The 25,836-nt window shown below is 37.6% G+C and overlaps 1 protein-coding gene across 1 annotated transcript in view; it reads right to left on the bottom strand.

Moving 5' to 3' along the window:
• The window catches only part of ttc29.L (tetratricopeptide repeat domain 29 L homeolog), a 143,404-nt gene that overhangs the window by 77,225 nt on the left and 40,343 nt on the right, over positions 1–25,836 (bottom strand). The window contains exons 5-6 of the mRNA NM_001096364.1: positions 18,030–18,215; positions 5,669–5,881 (exon numbers count right to left, since the gene is read on the bottom strand). Coding sequence (NP_001089833.1) covers positions 5,669–5,881; positions 18,030–18,215 — 399 coding nt within the window. The remainder of the gene's footprint in view (positions 1–5,668; positions 5,882–18,029; positions 18,216–25,836) is intronic.

Here is a 25,836-nt window from a genome sequence, read left to right as displayed (position 1 = left end):
CATAAATATTCCAATTATAATGTATGCAGATAAACAAATGTGTATGACAAACAAATCGTAAATACTTTTTTGCTGGTTGGCCATTTTCTGTCATGCTGTAATGTTTTTTGAGAAACACATGGAAAAATATGAATGTTTTACTTGACAGAGCAGTGGAATTGTATGAGTAATTGATCAGTGGAGTGCAGTGATTATGGGCAAGTGCAGCGGTAAGCCAAGCTCCAAGTTGCTATGTTCATTAAATTCTGAAATTAGGCAATCATGACAATAGGTATACTATATATCACAGCCAGGAATACTGCCTCTGCACACATTACAAAGATTTGATAAAAATAGCAGTAGTATACATCACCACTTTTATGCTATCTTTAACATTGTAGAAAATAATTTTTGATTGCTGCATTTGTCCAGACAGAGGCAAGATAGCTATAGCTGACATTTCAGGCAATAAGGATCAAATTATTTTTGATACAATAATTGCATATAAACGAAGCATTTCTACATAGGTTTCATAGTCCTGGGTATCCATACAGATATAGGCAGTGGCGGAACTACCAGGGGAGCAATGGGTGCGAGGGCCCCCCGGCAGCCCACGCGCCACTGAAATCCGGTGTGTACGGAGGGGGCCGGGGGCCCGGCTGTGCGTCAAGCACCAGGGCCCGCCCCCTCTAGTTACGGCACTGGATATAGGACCCGTTATGCAAATACCTGTTATCCTGAAAGCTCCGAATTACAGAAAGGCCATCTCCCATAGACTCCATTATCATGAAATAATTCACATTAAAAAGTATTTCCCTTTTCTCTGTAATAATAAACAGTACCTTGTACTTGAGCCTAACTAATATATAATGAATCCTTATTTGATGCAAAATCAGACTATTGGGTTTATTTAATGATTATATTATTATTTAGTAGGTTTAAAGTATGGAGATCCAAATTATCTGGAAAATCCCAGGTCCAGAGCATTCTGGATAACAGGTCCTATACTGGTACCAACTAAAAAAAATCTCGAATAAATACTAGAATATAACAGAGTAATATTTGAGGACCAAAGTAGATCATGCTATGATGCCAGTCTAGCAACACAGTACAGATATGGGACCTGTTATCCAGAATGCTAGGGACCTGGGCTTTCCATAAATTGGATCTTCATAACTTCAGACTACTAGTAAATCATGTAAACATTAAACAAAACCAACAGGCTAATTTTGTGTCCAATAAGGATTAATTATATCATAGTTCGTATCAAGTACAAGGTACGGTTTTATTGTTACAAAGAAAAGGATATAATTTATAAAAAATTGGATTATTTGTATAAAATTGAGTCTATGGGAGTCTGCCTTTCCATAATTCGGAGCTTTCTGGATAATCAGTTTCCAGATAATGGATCCCATACCTTATAACAAAAACATTAAAAGGAGCCATACTATTGCTCATCTACCATAACTGGTATAATTAATAGTCATCTATATAACAATGTAATTGCGTTTTGAAGTAGCTCCTTCCAATAAGTGTAAAATGTAGAGTGAGAGCAGGCAGAGCAATTATTTCTGGTCATATACTTATTTCAATTATCTCAATAAAACTTTCTAAGTACAAAAACTACTTAAATAAAAGGTTACAACCCAAGAACTGTCTCTGGAAATCAGGGCCAGTTGGAACTTATGTGTCTATGCAGTCAGCAATAAATTGCCTATAGACAACTAAAAGTTAATGGTCAAATGTTTAGAAAAACAAAGCCAGGATGACAACACAGCATGACTGTGTTGAAAATCCCAAATGACTTCTGAAATATATGCAGGCTATTACTGTGCCAGATGGTATAACAAGTGTACAGGATATTGATCCTGCATAGCAGATGATCAAATGATAGGAGAATACCAACTTCAAAGGTTCACCATTTTCAGGTGGCACTAACAAAAACTAAATGTGTTTAAGTACAGATAATTTCCTATTTCATGTAAATCCACAAAGGATTTATGTAACAATTAACCCCATGAACAGATGTATAAACATTAGTTATAAATTATTTTAATTTACAGAGATTGCTCATCATTCACATGGAGTGCCTCTCCCAGTGGTTCTTACAGTCTAAGGTCCCTTCAAAAAAATGCACACATAGATTAGGTACAGCTGCCTGCACTGGTAGTCTTGTATATCTTTAGAAGTGAAGTACTGTAGATTCTGGAAAAAGCGAGACAGTTGCCTGGCAAAGGTATGGTGATTTGTTTGAGATAAGCTTTTATCCACCCCCCAAAAAAAGGACCAGTGCCCTGTAACCCTGTGTTTATTTAGAAATCAAACAGCTCAAGGGTCTTGTTTGTTTTGCATACATTCTGTTTAATTGAATGGGTGATGTTTACATGATTGCTTTAAATATAAAACAGTCTATGTCTAGTCTAAGGTTACCAGATATAGGTATACTTCCTAAAAATCCAGCTAGATTCATTTCAATGAAATCCCTTGCAATTAGAGCAGCCCAGCAACATACATTTAGTAGGCGTGTCCCTGAATCCTGTCCTGTCCACTTCACATTCCATTGTATTCAATATGTATCTTCAACTGGTTTATGTATGTCTCTAGTTGGCCCCAGGCCCGGATTTATGGAAAGGCCACCATGGCCCGGGCCTAGGGTGGCAGGATTTTAGGGCATGAAGCCCAACCACACCCAAAAGCTCCGGGGTTTATCATGAGATACAATACTTTTTTAAGTTCCTCATGTGCCAAACCCCAGTGCTACCGACCTGATGATGAAAATTTGTGCATGTACAAAAATAAAGGGAAGGGGACAGGGATGACGAATGGCAGGGGGCTAGGGGCACATGCTATGTAAATCCGGCCCTGGTTGGCCCTAGTTAACCCAAACCCTTAAAGGTGTGGTTCGTATTTAAGTTAACTTTTGGTATGTTATAGAATGGCTAATTCTAAGCAACGCTTTAATTAGTCTTCATTTTTTCTTTTTTATAGTATTTGCAATCTTCTTATGAATCTTTCCAGCTGTCAAATGGGGGTAACTGACCTCCATCTGAATACAAATTATTTATGTTATTACTACTTTGTATTACTCATATTTCTATTTAGGTCATCTCCTGTTCATATTCTGGTATTGCCTGGTAAGCTGGAGAGCTGTTGATTAAAAAGCTAAATCATCACAAATAAAAAAATAAAATCAATTACAAATTGTCTCAGAATATCATTCTCTACATCATACTAAAAGTTAATGCATGGCAGTTGATTCTACAGATTCTAAAGAAGCACTAACAGTGCCACAGCTTCTGTTCTGAAGAATCTTGTGTACATTCAAATGCAACTTCTTATAAGAACTGTAGCATCAATAATAGGAATGTAAGTCAGGTTTATGGCTATAGAAGTATTTATTTTTTTATATGTATTAATATTTTCTTGCTCCGTGATCTACATATGGATAAGTAAACATGTGTGACTGAAAAAATTATACTGGATGTTCACCTTTAAATTTACTTTTAATACTGTATGTTATAGAATGTCTTATTCTCAGAAACGTTTCAATTGGTCTTCATTTTGTATTTGTTATCACCACCTTCTACCTCTTTCCTTCTTTCAAATCGGGGGTCACTGACCCTGAAAGTGAAAAAAAACTATTGCTCTGTTATGATACAATTTTATTCTTACTGAATTCAGTGATGAGTGAAAATTTTCACCAAGTTTTGCTGCGAAAATGATGCGCATGGGGGTATATTTATCAAAGAGATCACCACAGTCCACTAGTGTTAAATTCCGCCATTCATTTCTATGGGATTTTTAAAAGAGTATTTATCAATTGGTGAAAGTTCACCCTTTGATATTTGCCTGTAAAAATCCCATAGAAATGAATGGAGAGTAGTGGAATTTCACACTAGATGACTGTGGTGATCTCTAACTTCGCTCTTTGATAAATATACCCTATAAACTCTAATGGGTGAAAACTTTGTTGCGCAATTTGTTGTGTCATAGAAAAAAATTGTTGCCATAGACTTCAACTCATTTCTGTTTAGACCCTCTACTATTCATCTTTCAGTCTCTCAGTCAAATAACTGTCTTGTTGCAAAGGTAAATTAGAGGCTGCTGAAATCCCATTCTGAACAAAATATTATATAATTAAAAAAACACAACAAATAAAAAATGAAAACCAATTATTAATCGTCTCAGAATATCACCATCATAGTAAAAATTAAATGTAAGGCAAACTACCTCTGTAAACAAATTCATAAAAAATTAGCAATGATATAGTAAAACTGATGCACACATATCAAATGAAAAGGGCTAACAGGTATTAGTAAAATGCCTGAATTGACATTATGTAATTTTTAAGTAGTGAGAAATATTTTTACAGTTTATGGGTTCTTTCATTTATATCTACTGTTCTTCTAATCCCCAGAAATGCAGTCTTCCTGAAACAGACACCAAAAGGCTCATTTAGGAAGCGCTAAAAATGGATGGAAAACTGAGCATGCATTGACGTTCTTCAGAAAGGTTCCCCTTCAGTCTGCTCTTGACTTGAGCAAAATGAGTTAGAGGCTAATGTGCCAGAAGCAACGTTTTTCCATCGCTTACACTTCTTGCATGTGATTTGCCATAATAAATGCTGCAATGTAGGTAAAAACATGGCATTTGTGCATCAGTTGTATCCTTTGCACATTTACTAGATTTGTACTGTAGATGAGATCTTGTGTTAATAAGGTCTGTTTTTATATTATATCACCTTTACATTTCCTAAATGTTGGGATTACGTGGTGCCTATAACTTCATGAATAGAGCAGAAAACACTGTGATGGACAACATTTTCCAACCTGGTTCCCCAAATAGCCACCTACAAGTTAAGTATGTCTCAAATTATAATGTATTTTGGTCAAACCTTGTAACCAACATATTTTCATTGTTTTTTTCACATCTTTCATTTTAATTTAGGAACAGAACATAAGGCCCTGCAAGTATGTATGCATGAGCTGTGGCATGCTTCACCTTGACAAAACTGTCCATCTGTCATTTGCAAGTTGGGTAAATTTGGAGCTGGAAAGGGCAGCAGGGATTGTGCTTGGTATGTCTCAACAATATGCTGCAGGTTTGTAGGAAATGGTTGATAACAAGGCAACTATCATTAAAGCAGTGCAGTCTGCATTAAGCTTTTTGACCCACAGCCAGGAGAATAAATATTTCAGGTGATACAAAGTTGACGTTGAGATTTGTCCAGAATGTCCATGATTCTCTTCTGGCATTTGCTTTGAGTTTTTTCTCCATTAGGGGAACCTCGGTGTAATCTCAGTGTTGTAATCCCTCTATATTTTATGAACGCTGCCAAGAGAGTCATTTCTTGAGACTTATGTCATTCCAGGTGACTGAAATGCTACAGTTCTTGGTATTTCATATGTTATGTCTACCACAGACGAAATTTTCACATAATATGATAGAAGCTATGACAAAGCAGACATAGACAGCATAAACATAATACATATGGCTGCATTTCAGCCGTTTAAATCCTTTATGAAATGAAAACAGCAATTGCATTTTACAGGAAGTTAACATACTGTTGATATTTGTCTCTGAAATGATAATGACCTAGTCAAACAGTTCACAACATTTAGTTTACTTGTGAGAAAACCAAGGCTAACACATTAAAAGACAAAATGTGATATTGTTATTTTTCACATACCTTCTCTTGCCATATCAAATGCTTTTATTAGAGTTTTGATGGCCTGTTGGCATTCTCTGTTCTCTAGCATTTTGTCTGATTGCAAAGTGTATATTCTCCAGAGGTTCTCACAGGCCAGTGAGTTGTGAGAGCGGCCTGTCTCATCTTTCCATATCCGGCCTACTGTCAGATGATAAAACGCCTCATAATGCTCAGCAGATTTTTCCAGCTGACCTACAATATACAAGCCTTGTATGAATACAATCAGTATTTCAAGACATAAACTAAATCACATTGGTTTTAGATATATGATTTTAAAATAAATCACAAAACAATATGTTTCATATTACATATTTTGATAAAATACAAAATAATGCTACTTTTTAGATATATGAATTATAAACAAAAACAATGTATTCTAAATTATAGTAAGGCTATTTATTGTTCAAAACAAAAATGCATAAACTGTTGTAAGGTTTCGCTCATTTAATATAATTTTGTTTGCGGTCCCACTTATGTATTATGCATAATACATTTTCCCAGGTTTTACACCATTTTTTTCTGGTGCCCTGAAAAACTTAAAATGTGGGCTCTACTGTATAATGATCTTGTTTTCTTAATACAATTTAACATTTTCCCCTTTGTGCCTACAAGATGCTACACTTTTGAGGTTTTCTCCTGCCTTCTGTTCAAATCATATCTTACCTGTCTTCTTCCAGTCACGCTATAAAAACACAAAAACCTATGGCCTTTCCATAAGCTATTCTTTACATTATGCTATATGTCTTATGCTTCAACCATTCCCTTTTAGTCTTCTCAACAGTATACAGAGCCTTATTTTCCATTTGTTGTATTTTGGTTTATTCATTTTTGTTACATAAGTACATAAATATGGAAATATTGAAAATGTTTGCCACTTTAAGTTATAAAGCGTTACTACATTGACATACATTTGCCAACCAAATGCAGCTGGAGATACGCAGTGCTTACTATGACTGGTAAAAAACATAAATCTAAAAAAATCTGAGGCTCCTTAAATCTATCATTGCAAAGTTGATTAGTGAGTGAGGCTTAGCCTCAGTTATACCAAGTGGATCAGAAGTAAACAGGCAGGCAGTTAACTAGCATGTAAACAAAGCATGGTATTTTGGATGGTAGGTTTCTGAAGCTGGGTAACAATTCACTTGTGTTTTCTGACACTGTTTCTCACAAGGATTTAGTCAATTGCATTTATGAACTAAAAGTATTCCCTACCTACAGGAGCTGTTTACAGTCTGGATTAATTTAATGCCAGTGACACTAAGGGGGTTATTTATTAAACTTTCAATGTGTGGGTTTTTTTTAACTATAAAATCCAAATTTTTAGTGGAAAAAATAAAACACTAATTTTTCAGGATTGATTATACCCTGAGAATGGAAAAAGTCTGAATCAGCAAACGCAGCAGACCTACCAAGGTTGAATATACCGTAAATCAACGGGAGAAGTCCAGAAGATATCTTGGTCTGCGCTGGGTTTCATGATCTTGTGGTTTTCGGGCAAAAATCAGAAAGCAATCAGTGTTTTTTTGGGTGGAAAAATCCGAAAAATTTGTATGATTCATTTTTTTTCCCGCACAGGAAATTTTTCGGGAAAAAAACCCATGCAGATTTGGTCAGAGAATTTTTCAGAAAATAATGAGATCAATTCAAACTTTTGTAAATGGGCATCTATTATTTTAAAGGCCCAATAATACAAAACCACACCCGTAAACACTGTGTTTCCTTCAAAAACTCTAATACACTTCACATAAATAAGCCAATATGTAGCCATTGGTTGTCATTCAGATTAAAGTAGTGCTGTTGAATTCACATTTGTGTAGCAGATAACTGATAAGCTGTTTATAGTACTGTAGTTTTATGTTTATATCCAGTATCTAGCAGTTATACTTTAAGTCTGAAGCATTAAGTACTTGGAGATTAATGGGGGTAATACAGATATTGCTTTCAACATTCCTATGGAAACCTCTCTTAAAATTAGACTAGTGCCGGCAGTGAATATTTATTACCCGGTTCTGGATGAACAGATATAACCTTTAAATATAAATAAAACAATTACAATTACCCCAATTAAATGGGGGGAACGTTTCTTTCCAAAGACACCAGTTAATATCAAAATCCTTTCGTTCAGAAATACAGATTACTTTAATATTTCATATTGAAATAATCCATTAGCCAAGCCATGGCCAAAATTGCAAATATGTCCTCCCATTCACAAGATTAAAGGAGTTGTTCAACTTTGAGTTAATTTGCAACTGGTTTTCAGATTTTATTATCTATGGCTTTTGGAGTTATTTAGCTTTTTATTCAGCAGTTCTCCAGTTTGCAATTTCAGCAATCTGGTTGCTAGGGTCAAAATTACTGATTTGAATAAGAGACTGGAATATGGATAGTAGAGGCATGAATAGAAAGATGAGTAATAAAAAGTAGCAATAACAATAAATCTGTAGCCTTACAGAGCAGAAAGAATGAGAAGAAAAAAGCAAATATTTAAAAACGATGAAAAAATTAATGAAGACCAATTGAAAAATTGCTTAGAATTGGTAATTTTATGACATACTAAAATTTTACTTAAATGTGAACCACTCCTTTAAGCACATGTGGGATATTTGTTGCCCATGGGAAATCATGCTCCCATAATTGACAAAACACCAGAAAATACTTTTTCATCACACCTTACTTGTATTGCCATGTCCAAGCAAACTGAACCATGTATTGGTGAGCAAATGCCTTATTTTGCATGATTGCATGATCCAAAAGGCACAGCTTAGGATCAATGCATAGATATTTTAAGGTGTTTTGTCTCCTGTGGGGAATGTGATTTCCCATAAGAGACAAAGCTCCTGTGTGTTTAATTTAAGGGCTAGAAGAGCATACAATTGACAGGGGAGATGCAGTCATCAAAATGCTCCTATCTGTCACAACTTTTGGAAACATCAAATAAAAAGTATATAAGGCAATAACTGCCTGAAATGACTTGCATGTTGCTGTGTTGGCTGTTTCTGTAAGAACAGGCTTGTGCATATTGAACTGATATGGCTGCCTACATTACCCTAATTAAAGCATAAAAAAGGATTAGTTGACATTTTAAAAGGCAAAATGAGGGTTTATTATGAGTGTAATATACTTTTCATTCCTATTTTGTTTTAGTTGTGGAATTATGTGTAACAAAACCAAATAATCAATGGGACCTGTTATCCAGAATGTTCGGGACCTGGGGCTTTCTGGATAATAGATCTTTTCTTAATTTTGATCTTCATACCTTGAGTCTACTAGAAAATCATGTAAACATCAAAAACACCCAATAGGTTGGTTTTGCTTCCAATAAGGATTAGTTATATCTTATTTTTGATCAATTACAAAGTTCTGTTTTATTATTACAGCATTATTATTATTTGGATAAAATTGAGTCTATGGGAGACGGCCTTTCTGTAATTCGGAGCTTTCTGGATAATGGGTTTGCAGATAACGGATCCTATACCTGTACTAACAATGTCAGCACAATTTGTTTTGGTTTCAGAAGCTATTCTCTTACCTAAAAGTGTCTCACACACATAATATGTTCTGTTTAGAATGTAACAGTTCCAGAAATTCAGGCACACTTAAAAATGTGATCTTAGCTGCTGAACAAATGTGTTCATGATCAACACAAAAAGGGCAATGGAACAAAGGGCTATCCCCTCCACTTGCTTGTCATGCTATGGTATACAAGCAAATGTATACCAAATGTAAGCAAATGTATTATTCGATCGTACCACTTCTCAGTATTATAACTTCAAATTTCAATTCCACATGTTGGGGGCTCAAACCAACAAAATATTCCAAAAAATGGAATCAAATACCTTAAACACAGTTAGTGGAATTAAAATTTATATTCTTTAATTCAATATAATAATAACCTAAATAATCAGTGACTGGCCAGTGAGGGAACCTAAAGTAAACGTAATTGTAGAGGATAGAGAACACAGAGCAATAAGCTCACGAAGACTTGGAAATAGTAAAATAATTAAATGTCTATCCCCTATATAATACTATTTCTTATATTCCTTCCTTTCATGAGATTGCACATTTATTCAGACTGGAGGTGAGATTTTTTTTTTTTTTTGTTTTATAAATAATAATTATTTGTGCTATTTAGAATGCCTAGGTTGCTTTTTGAATTGATTATTATTATTATAATGTATTTATAAAGCGCCAACATATTCTGCAGTGCTGTACAATAAATGGGTATATACATTAAACATACAGATGTACATATAAAGCAGTCAATAACCAATAATGTACAAGCAGTGAAGAGGGCCCTGTCCAAAAGAGCTTACAATCTACAAGACAGACAAAAAGTAGGAAAGCAATATGATGCTGAATTAGTTTTTTGGCGGCTTATTTGTCCAGTTCTAGTCATAGGTAACTGTCCAGTTCTAGTCATATGTAACTATTTTAGACATAAGGACCAATTGAACAAACAAATCACCAATGTTACTTTTGTTGATGCTGTTAAAGGAAGCTTGTATATAAAACAACGTTCAGAAAGGTTATGTTAAAATTGGGCACAGTGTATTCTAAAAAGAAATATCATATTAAAAGCAGTAACACACAACATAATTGAAATATTATTCTGCCCTTTCATAAACAGTGTCCAAAGCATGCTTAAGTATATTTACTTCAATAACACAGAAAGGCTTTCCTCAACAAATGATATGAAATTGAAATAATTACAGTCTTTTCATGCACATTTTTTGCATTCATTTAAAATATTTTCCTCGCTTAAAAATGCCTGTCAGAACTAGTGACCAAACATTAGGGAAAGAGAGATGCAAAAGACTTCATTGGCTGCATCATTTTCATACTACAAGAATTTGTATTAACACAAATGGCTTTAAATGTGTAGCTGCCATAAAAGCAGGCACATAAATGTAATTCTCCCAGACGCTATTTTGATGCACATTTTTTGAAGCCATGAATATTTAATGATATGGGCCAAACTAAAGTCATATAACATTCTTACATTACTGATGCCTTCGCCCGTAAGCTACAAACATTATAGCCATGATTGAGTGTACTAAAATGAACTCATTCAGCATCACATTGATTACTCAAAACAAGAGAGGCAAAGAGAGAAAGAGTAGTGTTTCCCCACTTATAAATAAAAGCTGCCACAATTGAAGGTTTCATCGCAAGAGCATAGCAAGCATTATCCACCACCCCATAATTAAATAAATAAGGTATCACTGAACAGAACTGCTTGCCAAGGCCTGACATTAATCTGGTGGGATGTTAATTAGGTTCAAAGACTGCTTCCAGTGTTCTTCAAGTAATTTACTATGTCACAAATTGCAAGATGTACTGGCTGACCTGCCTGATTGTCTCCTATCAGCAATCTTTAGGGTAGCTAATTATCTCCTACCCTGTAAGCATGTACTCCCCCCCCCCCTCTCCAGCTGAAGTTAAAGGCAGCACAACTAAACATTAATGAACATTCTAACACATTCTTCAGTCTGATTTTTGAAAAATAAAACACACATTTTTTTTTAGCTTACACATGAATTGGAAAAATAGACGATTGATGACATCTTGGTAAATTGTTTCCACCGAAATCAAGGGGAAGTTAAATGAACCAGAATTCTGCTGAATAAAAGTTCACTTAGAACATTAGTATCTTGTAGTCAAAATAAGTACTGTATGCATGTTATATTAGATATTTTGGTTGGTCGTTAATCATCTTTCTATTCCGCTTCTCATGAACCTGGTATTTAAAGAGATTCTGTCATGATTTTATAGTGTAATTTTTATTTCCAAATTACAAAAAATAAGTCACTCTACCATATAAAATTTTATAACCAACATGTATGTATCTTTTAGTTGTAATATTGGTGTGTAGGCATTTTATCTCAGGTCATTTTACCTGATCCTGTGCTTTCAGAAAGAGCCAGAACTTCATGATGGAACTGCTTTCAGACAGGCAATTCAGTTTTTTCAACTCAATGTAACTAGAGGAGTGCAGTGGGACTTTTTTTTAGTGCTAGTCTCATGTCTACCAGGGACGCGATATCTTGTGTCAGGGAGCAGTTATTGCTATACTTTCCCACTGTTCTGTTAGGGCAATGTACCAGGAGATAAATCTGCAACGATAAATCTTCTCTTCTGGGACGACTAATCTCCTGTAAAAGCTTCCCCACCCGCAATAAAGTGAATCAATGGTGGTAAAACCCATGTGTCGATTCAGTCTTCCAAAATCGCTTGAAGTTTCCCTTGAAGTTTCCTCTTGAGGCCGTTGCTCTTTTGAAAAATGGATTTCGGTGCAGAAGTTTGCTGGAAGAACGCTATTAACTAATGAGTTTTGAAAAATATTTTCTCATGACAGAATATTTTCTGGTCCAGAGGACAGTGATTCTAATGGTTATAATTTTAAGGTTAGATCAGGAAGGTCACCAGGCAACAAGAATTAACTCCTGCAAAAATGTTTATTCACTAAAATGCTTTACTCTAGTGTTATGTCTGGCTGAAAATGACTAGCTTATTAGCTGGAGAGCTACGTCTCAGAATATGAACAGGATGTTTAGTTATCAAAGTAGGGATGCACCAAATCCACTATTTTGGATTCGGCCGCACCCCCAAATCCTTCACGAAATATTTGGCGGAATACCGAACCAAATCCTAATTTACATATGCAAATTAGGGGTGTTTTGTGACCAAAAGTTATGTGATTTCCCTCCCCACCCCTAATTTGCATATGTAAATTAGGCTGAATCCTGGCCGAACCCCGAACCGAATCCTGGATTCGGTGCATCCCTAGATCAAAGTAGTGTGATATAGAAGCCTACAGTATGTAGTATATATGTTTCACAGAGTAACAAAACATGGGCATGGGAATCGCTGAACACTCTTGAACCATCCTTACATTTTGTACCTGAATCTGTGAGTGCAGGCTAGAATAATCATATATCACGAAAAAAGAAAGCAGAGCACAGTATGTGAATCCATATATGCTTTTGCACCTGAGCCCTAACGAATGCAGATACATTAGTTCTATTCAAACATATGTGGCTGTAAATGTAAAATTATATGATTGTTACATATCTAGACATTAAAGTGTCCTGGTCTGTAGCTAAAAAACGAAACTACTTTTAAATATTTATAAAAGCAAAAGCCATCAATTTATATTACAGTATAAGGGGTAGTCCACCCTCAAACTTGAGTTTTAGTATGAAGTAGATAGTGATATCCTGAGACAATTTGTAATAAGACTTAATTTTTTTGATACTTTTTGTGTTTTTTTATGGCTAGCTTTTTGTTTAGTAGTATGGAATTTTAGCAGGCATCTAATTGATAGGGTCCAAGTGAGTACCTAAATAGAAATATGAAGATTAAATAAAATTGTGCCCTCAAAGAGCACTAGTTTTTTTAGTTTGAAAACTGGAAATAGACAGAAGACAATTTTAAAACTACCAGTATATAAAATTAAAAAAATGAAGACCAATTGAAAAGTTGTTTAGAATAGGCCAATCTGTACGACGTCAGTGCCCCTTGCCACACAAGTTTTAATCATAGACAAATTGCATCAACATAGTGGCAGGTATAATTTAAAACAGCAACAGAATTAGCAGTAACTTTTGGACCTCCAGACCATAGCTGCATATATGTGACAAACACCATTATTCTCATTATCTGTATTCATCTGTTACAGTCTTATATTGCTCTATGTGTTCCACTGCATTACAGTTTATATTTAACAATGTAGAGTAAGCAAGGGTTCCATAATCTGGGTAAAACGACTATTACTACTAGTCAGCAGTAAGAAAACACACTTGCATTTGAAAATACTAGAGCAGCATTCAATCAAATGTGAAGGAAATCTGTTTAGTTTCAACCTACACATATAGAAAATAAGAAAATATCTTGTAAGGCAGTAGCCTTGTATACTAAATATTTAGTTGGCCATGCAGGTCCACCTTTTTTGATCTGTTTGTTTGTGATGCACACAATACAGTATATGCAACTGAAGCAGATCTGCCTTGCAGCTCTGGGTGGGTTTAAATGGCAAAGCACGGATATACAGATTACTTTGGCAACATGCTCTTTCTTTTGTGTACACTCCAACATATTTGCAGCACCTTTTTTGATAACAAGCACTATACATATATTATGACCCCACCCAATTCTCCCAAACTAAGCTAAAACATCCACCCTTTGTGCAAAAAAGCAAAATAACAACTCCTTAACCACAATCCCTTATTTTTGCCATTGTGTGGCCCCCACACGAAAGTCTGGCTGCTGTGACTGCTTACCATGTGTAAGCATTAAAAGGTATTACTACAGATTAACTGGCCCATGCATTGTGTGCACCCCAGACAAAATGTAAGATCTGTAATTCCCCTTGCATTGTTCACACCAGAAACTCAGTTTCTCTGCCTGTGTGTGACATTCTCTGCCTGCCCTACTCTGCCTGTGTGTGTCATACGCTGCCTGCCCCACTCTGCCTGTGTGTGCCATACCCTACCTGCCCAACTCTGCATGTGTGTGCCATAATCTGCCTTCCCTATGTTCCCTGTGTGTGCCATACTCTGCCTGCCCTAAGCTCCTTGTGTGTACCATACTCTGCCATGCTGCAATTTACTTAATAAATTAGCAAGGGTTTACCCTGCTAGCAGTACCTGTGCCAGTTAATTCTGTTGGATCCATACTCTGCCTGTCCCACTCTGTCTGTGGGTGCCTTACTTACAGTGCTACAAAATATGTTGGTGCTCTAAAAATACATGTTCATGATAATAATACTCTGCCTACCCCACTCTCCCCTATGCTCCCTGTGTGTGCCATATTCTGCCTGCCCTATTCTCCCTGTGTGTGCCATTCTCTGCCTGCCCTATGCCCCCTGTGTGTACCATAATGTGTCTGCCCTATGCTCCCTGTGTGTGCCATTCTCTGTTTGACCTATGCTCCCTGTGTGTCGTACTCTGCCTGCCCTATGTTCCCTGTGTGTGCCATTTTCTGCCTGCCCTATGCTCCCTATGTGTGCCATACTATACCTGCCCTATGCTCTCTGTGTGTGCCATACTCTGCCTCCCCTATGCTCTCGGTGTGTGCCATACTCTGCCTGCCCTATGCTCCCACCATGTGCCATACTGTGCATGCCCTATGCTCCCAGTGTGTGCCATACTCTGCCTGCCCCACTCTGGGTAGGTGGGGGTTTGCTCTGAGGTGTGTTAGCATTTGAAAATAGTTATTATGAGGTCCCTAAGGTATTTAATTATGTGCTGAGTGTTGCTATGCTATCCAAATGGGAGAAGAGTGTATATTGATTTAAGTGTATGTCTTAAAATTACTTAAACATTGTTCACAAATGAGTGATATCCCTGCAATGTGCACAAAGCATTTGGTTTTTTGGTGTGCTACCACTGTTGTATTCCCCTTTTTCTCCTACAGTGCGGGTGATACTGGGACTGCTGTTGAACGAGGTGTCACCTTTTGGAGTGGTGACCTGGTATTTCTCAGAGCGACCGATTAGTTAATAATAACACCATTTATTGCAGGGCTGCTAACCAGGCCCCTTGCTCTGGGGGGGGCAATTGTTAGCAGTCATTGCTGTCAGTCAGATCCCACAGTTAATGGGAAGGGAAAGTTTAGGGAGTGGCTTTCTGTCCTTTTCTCATTTACTTATACACTATTAGGATTAGGATACTGTACCCCTCTAAAGCAAATTGCATGAAAATGGGAAAAAATCAAAATATACTGTACCTAAACCTTTCCTGTATTTCATTACAACATGATCAATTTTAAAGCAGTCAGAGACTTGGAGCAGAGACCATACTTTGAAAGCAGCTCAGTGATATCCTGATTCCCTTTTTACTTTACTATAGAAACAAACCCTGCAGCATTTTTATGGTGTCTTTTTTTGTGAAGTGGAAATTGTGCCAGAAAGTAGCATTACGCAAACCCAGAATATATCTTTTCAGAAGGCTACAGCCCTGCTATTTCCATATCACAATAGAGATAGGATTTCTATTTCACAGTTAAAAAATTAAGTTTATATTTGAACAGTTTGAACAAATTGCAATTTCTGGTTTCTTTTTATATGTGTCTCAAATAGCAGGTTTAAGCAGAACCATCACAGGAAGTAGTTATTGTAAGCCCACCAGTCACCTGGGCCCTGTCAACAAGTAAAATGAGGACCCAATGAAAAAAAAAAAAAAAGAATGCATGGTTATTACCCAATCCAGCCTGTTTACTCCACACTATGCCAAAGCTCCACCTGTGATCTCCTAAATCCCACCCACTCTTTTGCAAGCCTTCCCACTCTGTAATCAGTGACTTACAATTTTGAGCTTCATGGGCCTTCCCTTATGCCATGGAACCAAGGGCTTAAGGATGTCTTGTTGTGGGATGTTCAAGTACTGTTAATGGTTAGTCAAAACACAAGGAATAAAATAACTAATCATCGTCCAGTGAGACAGACTGCTTTGAATTTGTTTTTCCTTAACTTTTATATACATAAATTTGCACAACAAACAAGTATGTGTTATATATAATATTTAAAGAAACATAAAGTCCAGAAAAACAATGGAGGACACATTGCATATTTCCTGTTGTATACCAAACTCTACACATTATACCTGTAAGTGTATACGTGTAACAAAAGTTTAATGTGCATGAACATAACATTCACTTCATTCACATTCATGTTCACTAATGCTTTCACTATGGATCATATTTTATTTATGTCCATAGGTCAGGCAAGTTGTCAAACACAGTGGCCCACATGAAGCCCCCAAAAACTAATTTATGAACAAATACATAATATAAAATGCAAAAATCAACAGCCCGTAAAATTAGTACCTGGAGATACTAAAGACTGTAAAATACACATACACACAATACACACAAATTATACAGTGAGGAACACAAAATAATTATTGTTATAGACTAAGTACATTCTATAGTAAACACTAAATAATGTAAGTACTGAGATATGAGAGAATGGATTGGTTTCATGAATGTACCTAGAGTTATAGTCTAATTATATTATTGGTGGTCTAATTTAACACTTGCAATGTGAGGGGATATCAGTTGCATGGATTACTGACTCATAATGCCCTGACAAAGTGGCAGAATGTATATCTGGCCCACTTAATATTTTCCAAGGGCATTCTACCCCTCAAACCTCCTTGTGCAGGAGAAAACAGTTTTTCTAAAATTATTCACAAACAAAAACCAAAAGAGGGTCCCCACCGTTCCTTCCTGATTTAAGAAGTTCCTGAAACAGTACTCTGCTTTTTATGGTCATTACAAACAAAGCTGGTTGGGGGATCATAGTGTGACTACTGTTCCCCCAGTTGAACAGAAGGGGTAGGGAAATCTACATTATTTCTTTCTTTTTAAATGAGTGTGTATGTGATGTGTTTGGTTAGATGTTTTATTATCCTCTTGCTAGGGATAAGCCCAGTCATGTTGTCCTTGGAGGTGGGGATGCTAAACTCAGGGAAATGTTTGTGAATATTCACAGATACTCCAAAATGGGTAGATGAATGGATGCTGGTGGGAGTGCAGGAGTTATAATCTGGAATAATTAAAACGATGTAAATTTGACATGAGCCAGAATCACGTAAGATGATGGACACGATAACATCCATATAAATGAACTCACCATAAACCTACTGAATCAACTGTGATCACACAATGGGCCAGATTGAAATTAACGAGAAAACATTATTTTATGGCTTATCATGTGAAAACTTAAGGGCGAGAATCTGGGAACAAAAACAGTTCAAGTTTTTACCATAGACTTCAACAGAGTTTTTTTTCTCATTTAGACTGTAAACCCTATGGGGTAGGGTCCTCTAGCCTTTTGTTTCCTTGACACTGAGCACTTAATCTGTATTGTAATTATATTTTTTATATTTATGTGAATTGTATTTCTAATAATGCACTTCTTGTTACTTTTTATTCCAAAGACCCCTTGTTTGTTACTACTAATTTACTGTTTTGTTTTACAGTGCTTTGCCCTCAAGGAGCGCTTTACAAATAAAAATATACATACATACATTGAATTGCGCCTGGTTTTATTGGGCAATCTGGAATTGAATTATGAGACAAGCTTTTCTCTTCAAACTGATTCTGGCGCAATGTGCTATGTGGAAACACCTGGAGTTCCATGTAGCATATTCAGCTAATATCTACATATAATTAAAAATGTAATCACTTGGTAATCAGTTTGGATAATGATTAGCCATTTTTATTTCATTCTGTTAACTCCATTGTCTTTCTTCTCCTGTCTAATGTTTTAATCAAAGTAATTACTGAAATGTTTTCATCTCACAACAGAGCAATGCAATTGGTAAATATCTGTAATTACCGTGTTCCTCTTCAGCCAATCCAAGATTTTCGTGTGCTTCAGCTTCTTTTCTTCCTCCGTCACTTTTAATTTTTGTAGCTGTCTGAAAGCAACATTCAAAGAAGTGATATGAAAGCCACCGATCATCGAGTTCTTGGAAGTACTGAGCCAATGCCAACTGATTTTTGTACACATCTTCATAGTAGCCTGAGCAGATAAAAAATACAAATTAATTTAATATTTATGTTACAAAGGAATGCTGCTGTTCTTACAGTCAAAAATAATATTTCTAAATCGAAATACTGCCTATTTTTACATGATATTTGGAGCAAACTGCTTAAATGACAAGTAAATGTCTTCTGTAATAACTGATTACTTGTTCATGTACATTATTTTTCTTTTTCTTATTGTCATAATTGATCTTGATTGCATTGTTATTGTTTGAAGTGTGAGCATAAGGAAAAGAAAAATATTGAACTTAGACCGATAATGTCTTTAGGCATTAACATTAAAAAAAAGTTCAGTGTAAAATAAAAACTGTGTAAATAGATTTTGCAAAATAAAAAAAAATTCTAATATAATTAGTTAGCCAAAAATGTCATCCATAAAACTGTTCTGTGAGTTTGCAATTGATCCTTAGCATGCAGATCAGATTCGAAAGCAAACAGTAATGACACATGTTGCCCAAAGTCACTGATTGGAAACCAAGAAAGCTGCAAAGCAGGAAGTTCTGTTCTGGCTATTATGTTAGACATCCAGTCACTCTAGCCTTTTATACATTAGATTTTTGGCTTACTAACTATATTTGACAAATTTTTTTTATTTTTCACAGCCTATCTAATCTATTTACCCAGTTTTTATTTTTATACTGAACAATTTTTATACTGAACAATCTTTAAGGGGGCCCTGGCATTAGCAGTTTATGAAGTAACAAGATCTGTATTTCTGTTTGGAAATTTATAATTCAAAAATCCCAGACTAATAACATATTCAGAGTCCAATAATGAAGGGAATACATAGTACAGGTAAGAGATCTGTTATCCAGAATGCTTGGGATCTGGGATGTTCCAGATAAGGGATCTTTATGTAATTTGGACAACCATACCATACGTCAACTAAAACATTATTTAAACATTAAACAAACCCAGCAGGATTGTTTTGCCACCAATAAGGACTTATTATATCTTAGAATGAAGAACAGGTATGGGATCTGTTTTAAGGAAAGACTCTCTCATATACAGTGCTACGCAATATGTTGGCGCTATATAAATACATGTTTATAATAATAATAATCCCAATATCTAAAAATGATTTCCTTTTCTCTGTAATAATAAAACAATACCTTGTACTTGATCCAAACTGAGATATAATTAATCCTTATTTGAGGCAAACCAATCTTATTGGGTTTATTTCATGTTTAAATGATTTTCTAGTAGACTTAAGGTATGAAGATCCAAATTAAGGAAAGATCCATTATCTGAAAAAACCTCAGGCCCTGAGCATTCTAGATAAGAGGTCCAATACCCGTACATCGATTTTATTATTACAGATAAAGAGGAAATCAATTTTTAAAATTTGAATTATTTGTTTACAATGAAGTCTATAAAAGATGGCTTTCAATTCTGAGCTTTTAGGACAACGGATCCCGTCCCTGCAGTACTATAACCAGCATTCATTAGACGTCACTAGACAAACCAAGAGGAAAACCTGAAAACAACTGGGAGCCTATCTGGAAGCAGTTCCATTGTGAAGTGCTGGCTCTTTTTGAAAGGACAGGATTAGGCCCAATGACCTACACATCAATATTACAACTAAAAAAAATACGTGTTGGTAGAGTAACAGTGTAATTTAAACATAATACTACACCATAAAAATCATGACAGAATCCCCTTAAATGTGAAATAACAAAAGGGGGATTGTGGGAGCACTCCAAGTCTAGTAAAATAAAGTAAATGGAAGAATGACTGATCTGACTGTTATACTGGCAAGCCACTATGTAAGGCCAGTGATAACACAAACAATTCAATAGATGCAACAGTAATGAAAGGATGCACCTTATGTTAACAAGAAGTGCATACATCTACTCGCAGGGCTGTACAACTGGCAGCCCGCTGGCCGCATGTGGCCTACAAGCCCCCTTGTGTGGCCCTCCACATGAAAGTCTGCCGGTTGTCTGCTTACCATGTGTAAACTTTAAAAGGCATCACTACAGAGATTAACTGGCCCCTCCATTAAACCTTAAATTCAGACTGTAATCCCCTGTATTGTTCACACATGTAATCCCTCATGCATTGTTCACATCCTTAAACCCGGTACTGTCACACCTGAGACCCAAACTGAAACTGCCCACATTGTTCACACCTTATTTAAAATTCTAATGGGGCACCAGCACTCTATCACTGTATGTAGTGCATTTTAGAGTGGTCCTGATGTGTTTCCCTGTCTCCTGCTCTACCCTATGCTTCCTATGTTCCCTGTGTGTGCCATGCTCTGCCTGCCCTATGCTCTCTGTGTGGGCGATACTCTGGCCTTCCTGGAAGCATCAATACCAAATATATATAGTTTTATGGAGATTTCTCACTTGTATGGTAAAAATCTCCAAGCAGTACACTACCAAATTTCCAAAGCACCATTCCACAGAATGGCATACCTCTGATTTTAAGGCCAAACTAACAGTAGGTTTAACCTAGAAAATTACACATTTTTGGAAAGAACAGATTCTGCCGAATCCAAAATGGGTAAATATATCTTCCTACTACATACAACGAATTGCAAAGCTATGCTAAAAGCAGAGGGTTTTTATGACATTTCTGAAAATTGACAAAAAATATAGTAATTTGCCACATTTATCTTGCACAATTTCTTACATGCAAAGACAAATCACCCTAAATACGAACACCAGGGGTCTACTGAACACTTTGATGCCCAATATGCATAGATATGCATATAAGTATGTGGTATGTAAGGACCCAAAATATAAATAGGGCATAAGAATTTTCTCTGCTGCTAACTCTGCTGCTGCAAACAGACCCCCCAGCAAGCATACAAAATGCCAAAATGGTAAAAATTAGATACAAAAAGTAATATAAAAAACTGTTTATTTATGCATGTGCGTACACTTGTAAAAGATGTGTGACAGTGTTTATGTGTGCATGCACGTGTGTAAAAAAGGGCCTCCCCCTCCCCAAAAAGCCCCAAATGCAGCAAAATGCAATCTTTAGTAAATAAAGTGCATAAAAGTATATTTAAAATAACCACACTGTATTTTATATCAGGAGGGCTTCCGGCAGCTAAGGAGGGTCAATGACTAAGTTCCCAGAAGGCATGAAACGCCTCCCTCTGAGATGTTCTTTTTTGTACTAATAAAACTTTTTTAATTTGCATTTATTTTTGGAGTGAAGTCCAGTTTGTGCCAGTCTACCACTGAAATCGACATGTCTAGCATTGCCTCCCGAGTTGAAGGTCTGGGGCTTGAGCCCCTGGACCCCCTGATGTTATTGGTGAGTTATCCTTACTGCCTACATTTTTTGTCACACTGGAACTCTTTTCCTTTCTACCTATCCCCTGTTACCCTTGTTAAATTTTTTTTCCCTGGAAACATGGCAAGTTCCAATGTCGCAGAGCAGCAAACCCAGGAAGTGAGTGGGTGGAGCTTAGGCAGAGGAAGCAGCAGATCGCATTGTGTCTGCAGTTTGAAGGTTGGCCCTGAGACAATCGCATAGCAGGGCTGACATGACAGCACACCTGTCTCATTGCCCAGTGGGCTGTTAACACACCTAACCCTCAGAGGTGGCAAAACTTGTTGATGCAGAGGCAGTTAGAGCCTTTGACTGCCAGCATGTATAGGATATGTGCTTAGCAGGCAAAGCGTTAAAGGGGTGGTTCACCTTTAACTTACCTTTTAGTATATATTATAGAATGGGTAATTGTAAGTAATTTTTCAATTGGTCTTCATTTTTTCTTTTTTATATAGTTTTTTTTAAAAATTGCCTTCTGACAGACGATGCCTTCTCACCCCATCTAAAAAAACAAATGTTCTGTAGCGCTACAAATGTACTGCTATTTTTTATTATTCATCTTTCTATTCAGGTCCTTTCCAATTCATATTCCAGTCTCTTATTCAAATCAATGCCTAGTTGCTAGGATAATGAGCAAGCAGATTGCTGAATAAAAAACTAAATCACTCAAAAATCACAAATAATCACTCACTCGGTACATCATACTAAAAGTTAATTTAAAGGTTCTTTCTTTCAGTGTCGTTACTTCTCTCTTAGTCCGTTTGCTCCAGCGGGGAGCATAGGGCCTCAACGACACTCCTCCAACGAACTCGGTTCGCAGCGGTCTTCTTCAGCTGAGCCCATGTCCATCCGGCTGCCTTCATTTCAGCCTCCATGCACCTCCTCCATGTCTGTCTTGGCCGGCCAACTTTTCTTTTCCCTTGTGGGTTCCACTCAAGAGCTTGCCTTGTGATGTTGTCAGAACTTTTTCTGAGGGTGTGGCCTATCCAGCCCCACTTTCTTCTTCTGATTTCTCGGTCAATGGAGATCTGTTTTGATCTTTTCCATAGGCTGATGTTGGAAGTTTTCTCTGGCCATCTGATGTGTAGGATGTGTCGTAGGCAGCGGTTGATGAAGGTTTGGAGCTTACTTGTGGTTGTCATGGTCAGTCTCCAGGTTTCCGAACCATAAAGCAAGACTGCTTTCACATTGGTGTTAAAAATACGAATTTTGGTTTGTTGTGAAAGGGCAGTGGAGTTCCAGATGGGACGTAAGGTGTTAAATGCATGTCTGGCTTTGTTGATACGGCTCCTGATGTCCTCATCTGCTCCTCCATCCTTGCTTACTACGCTGCCCAGGTAGACAAACTTGTCCACGTCCTTAATGTCAACTCCTTGCAGCTGGATTTGATCTTGCTGCTGGTTGTTAATCCTCATGGTTTCTGTTTTGTTAGTGTTGATCTTGAGGCCAGTTTTTGCTGCTTCCTCTGATAGACGTGTGAGTTTCTGCTGTGCATCTTGTTGTCTGTGCGACAGGAGGCTGACATCATCTGCAAAGTCTAGGTCCTCCAAGATTTTAGTGAAGGACCAGTGGATTCCTGTGTTGGCATTTTGTGTAGAACTCTTCATAATCCAGTCTACTACCAACAGGAAGATGGTTGGTGACAACATGCAGCCTTGTCTCACCCCCGTCCGCACTTCAAAAGGCTCTGTCATTTTTCCTTTATGCACAACCTGGCATGTGGAGTTGTTGTAAAGTTGTTTGATAATGGAGATGAATTTTGGTGGTATCCCATAATGTGCCATAAGTTTCCAGACGACCTCTCTATCTACGCTATCAAAGGCCTTCTCAAAGTCTACAAAGATTGTGTAAAGTGGAGACTGCCATTCCAGTGATTGTTCTATGATGATGCGCAATGTTGCAATGTGGTCCGTGCAAGATTTGTCCTGCCTGAAGCCTGCTTGCTCATCTCGCAGTCGTTTGTCTAGAGCCTCCCTCAGTCTCAGCAGCATGATTCGTGTGAGTACCTTGCTAGGTACAGATAGGAGCATGATGCCTCGCCAGTTGTTGCAGTTGGAGAGGTCGCCTTTCTTGGGAAGTTTCACCAGATGCCCTTCCCTCCACTCTTTTGGCACGCTTTCCTGCTCCCAGACTTTCTGAAGCAGTGGGTATAGCATGTTCGTGGTTGTTATGACGTCCGCTTTTAGGGCTTCAGGTGGGATACCATCTGGACCTGCTGCTTTCCCAGCCTTGATTTCTTTTACTGCTGTGATGATCTCGGCTCTACTGGGTGGGTTGGTGTTGATGTCCAAAAGGCTGTCTGCTGGTGGGATGAGTGGAGGCTGCTCTAGAGGTGGCCTGTTGAGGACTTCTGCAAAGTGCTCGACCCATCTCGTTCGTTCTTGGCCTTCGTTGGTAATGGTAGTGGCCTTCTTTGTCCTTTGTTGCACATGATGGCTGTGTGTTCTTGCCTGCGAGAGTTCTGGTGATCTCATACAATCGCTTCATGTCCTGTTTCCCCGCTGCCGTTTCTGCCTCCTCTGTAAGGTCGTGAATGAATTTCCTCTTATCCGCTCTACAGCTCTTTTTCACCATCCGATTTGTCTCCCAATACTGTGCTTGGAGATCCATCTTTCCTGATGATTTTGACGATTATTCATCTTCTGTTTGAGTTCTTTTCTTTCAGTCATAAGATCCCATGTACCCGATGACAACCATTCCTTGTGCTTTCTGTTCTTTTTCCCCAGGACTTCTTGGCAGGTATCCCTCCATACTTTCTTCAGCTCCAGCCAGTGGTCTTCCACCATCTCTTTCTCCAACTCTGCTAGTGCCTCAAAGCGGTTCTTCAAGCTGCACTGGTATTCTGTAGCTTTATTTGCATCTTTCAGGCTCTGCACATTGTATTTGAATGCTGGCCTCTGTGCCTGGTCCCTGTGTGCCCTTAGCTTCAGCCTCAGTGTCGCCTGCACTAGGTGATGGTCTGACGCAGCATCCGCCCCTCGCTTCACCCTGACGTCTAGTAGACTCCTCCTCCACTTTCGACCAATGGTGATATGGTCGATCTGGTTCTCTGTCTTTCCATCAGGGGAGGTCCAGGTCTTCTTGTGGATGCTCTTGTGCGGGTAGACGGTGCCTCCAATGACAAGCTCGTTGAAAGCACAGAAGTCCATGAAGAGTTCTCCATTTCCATTTTTCTCCCCCACTCCATGTTTGCCCATGATTAGTTCTTTTTCGGTGTTGTCCTTCCCAACTTTGGCATTTAGGTCTCCCATGAGGATCTTTAAGTCCCTTCTATGTATCTTATCAATAGCTGCCTGCAATGCACTGTAAAACTCTTCTTTCTCTTCTTCTTTTGCAGTGTTAGTAGGTGCATAACACTGAGTGATGGTAACGTTTCTTCCTTTGGACTTGAATCTAGCTGACAGGATTCTCTCTGAGATTGGTTCCCACTCCATCAATGCCTTGGCTGCCTCTGCTGTCATAAGCAGTCCAACTCCATACATGTGCTGTTTTTGTGGGCCAGAGTAGATGATAGTTTCTCCGCTCGCCAGTCGTTGTTGTCCGTTTCCTGTCCATCTTGTTTCACATAATCCTAGTATGGTGATCTTATAGCGTCCATCTCCTTGGTCACTTGTGCTGTTTTACCGCTTTCGTAAAGGGTGCGGACATTCCATGTTCCGATCTTTGTTTTGGTCTTGGTTGATAGAAGATTTATCGGCGCACTGGCTTCCCTAGGGCTTTCACCAGATTGCGTCATAAGCTCTGCTGGAGAGAAATCATTGCCAACCAAGTTGCTTTCTGATTGTGTCGTTGTGGTTTCTGTAACAAATTTTTTTTTTAACGAGAATGGGTTGTTGGCCCATAGCCCAACCCCCAACCTGGAGGGCCAGGGACTGCACTTCGTCTGGTCTCTATCCTTTGACCTGTCTGGCATGGGTGGCCCTGCCAGGAGTATAAGCTCCAGCCAGCATAGCTCTCTGGGTTATTGAGACACTCAAGCCCTCCCACCACGTCAAGGTAGCAGTCCATGGGAGACTGCTACCTTGACGTGGTGGGAGCTTATAATTTGGGCACAAGTAACAGCAGTTTATTGAAGCTCAAAAAGGATATTTTACTTTATTTCGTCAAAAGAAGTAGTGTGTCAACTCCTACTCATATTAATAAATACAAATATACAGTAATATACAGTAATATAAGGCTCTTGGTGCAGTCCAGTTCTTTCAATATTTATACCTCTTTAATTATGCAGTTAAATATCTTCATTAATCAACAACTTTAGTATGAAATGTATAATACTAGGAAAAATGGATGACAATAATATTTTACAGGGC

This window comes from Xenopus laevis, chromosome 1L (assembly GCF_017654675.1).
Source record: "Xenopus laevis strain J_2021 chromosome 1L, Xenopus_laevis_v10.1, whole genome shotgun sequence".
NCBI classification, from domain to species: Eukaryota; Metazoa; Chordata; class Amphibia; order Anura; family Pipidae; genus Xenopus; species Xenopus laevis.
Note: the sequence above shows the minus strand (reverse complement) of the source record. Positions and strands in the feature narration are given on the sequence as shown.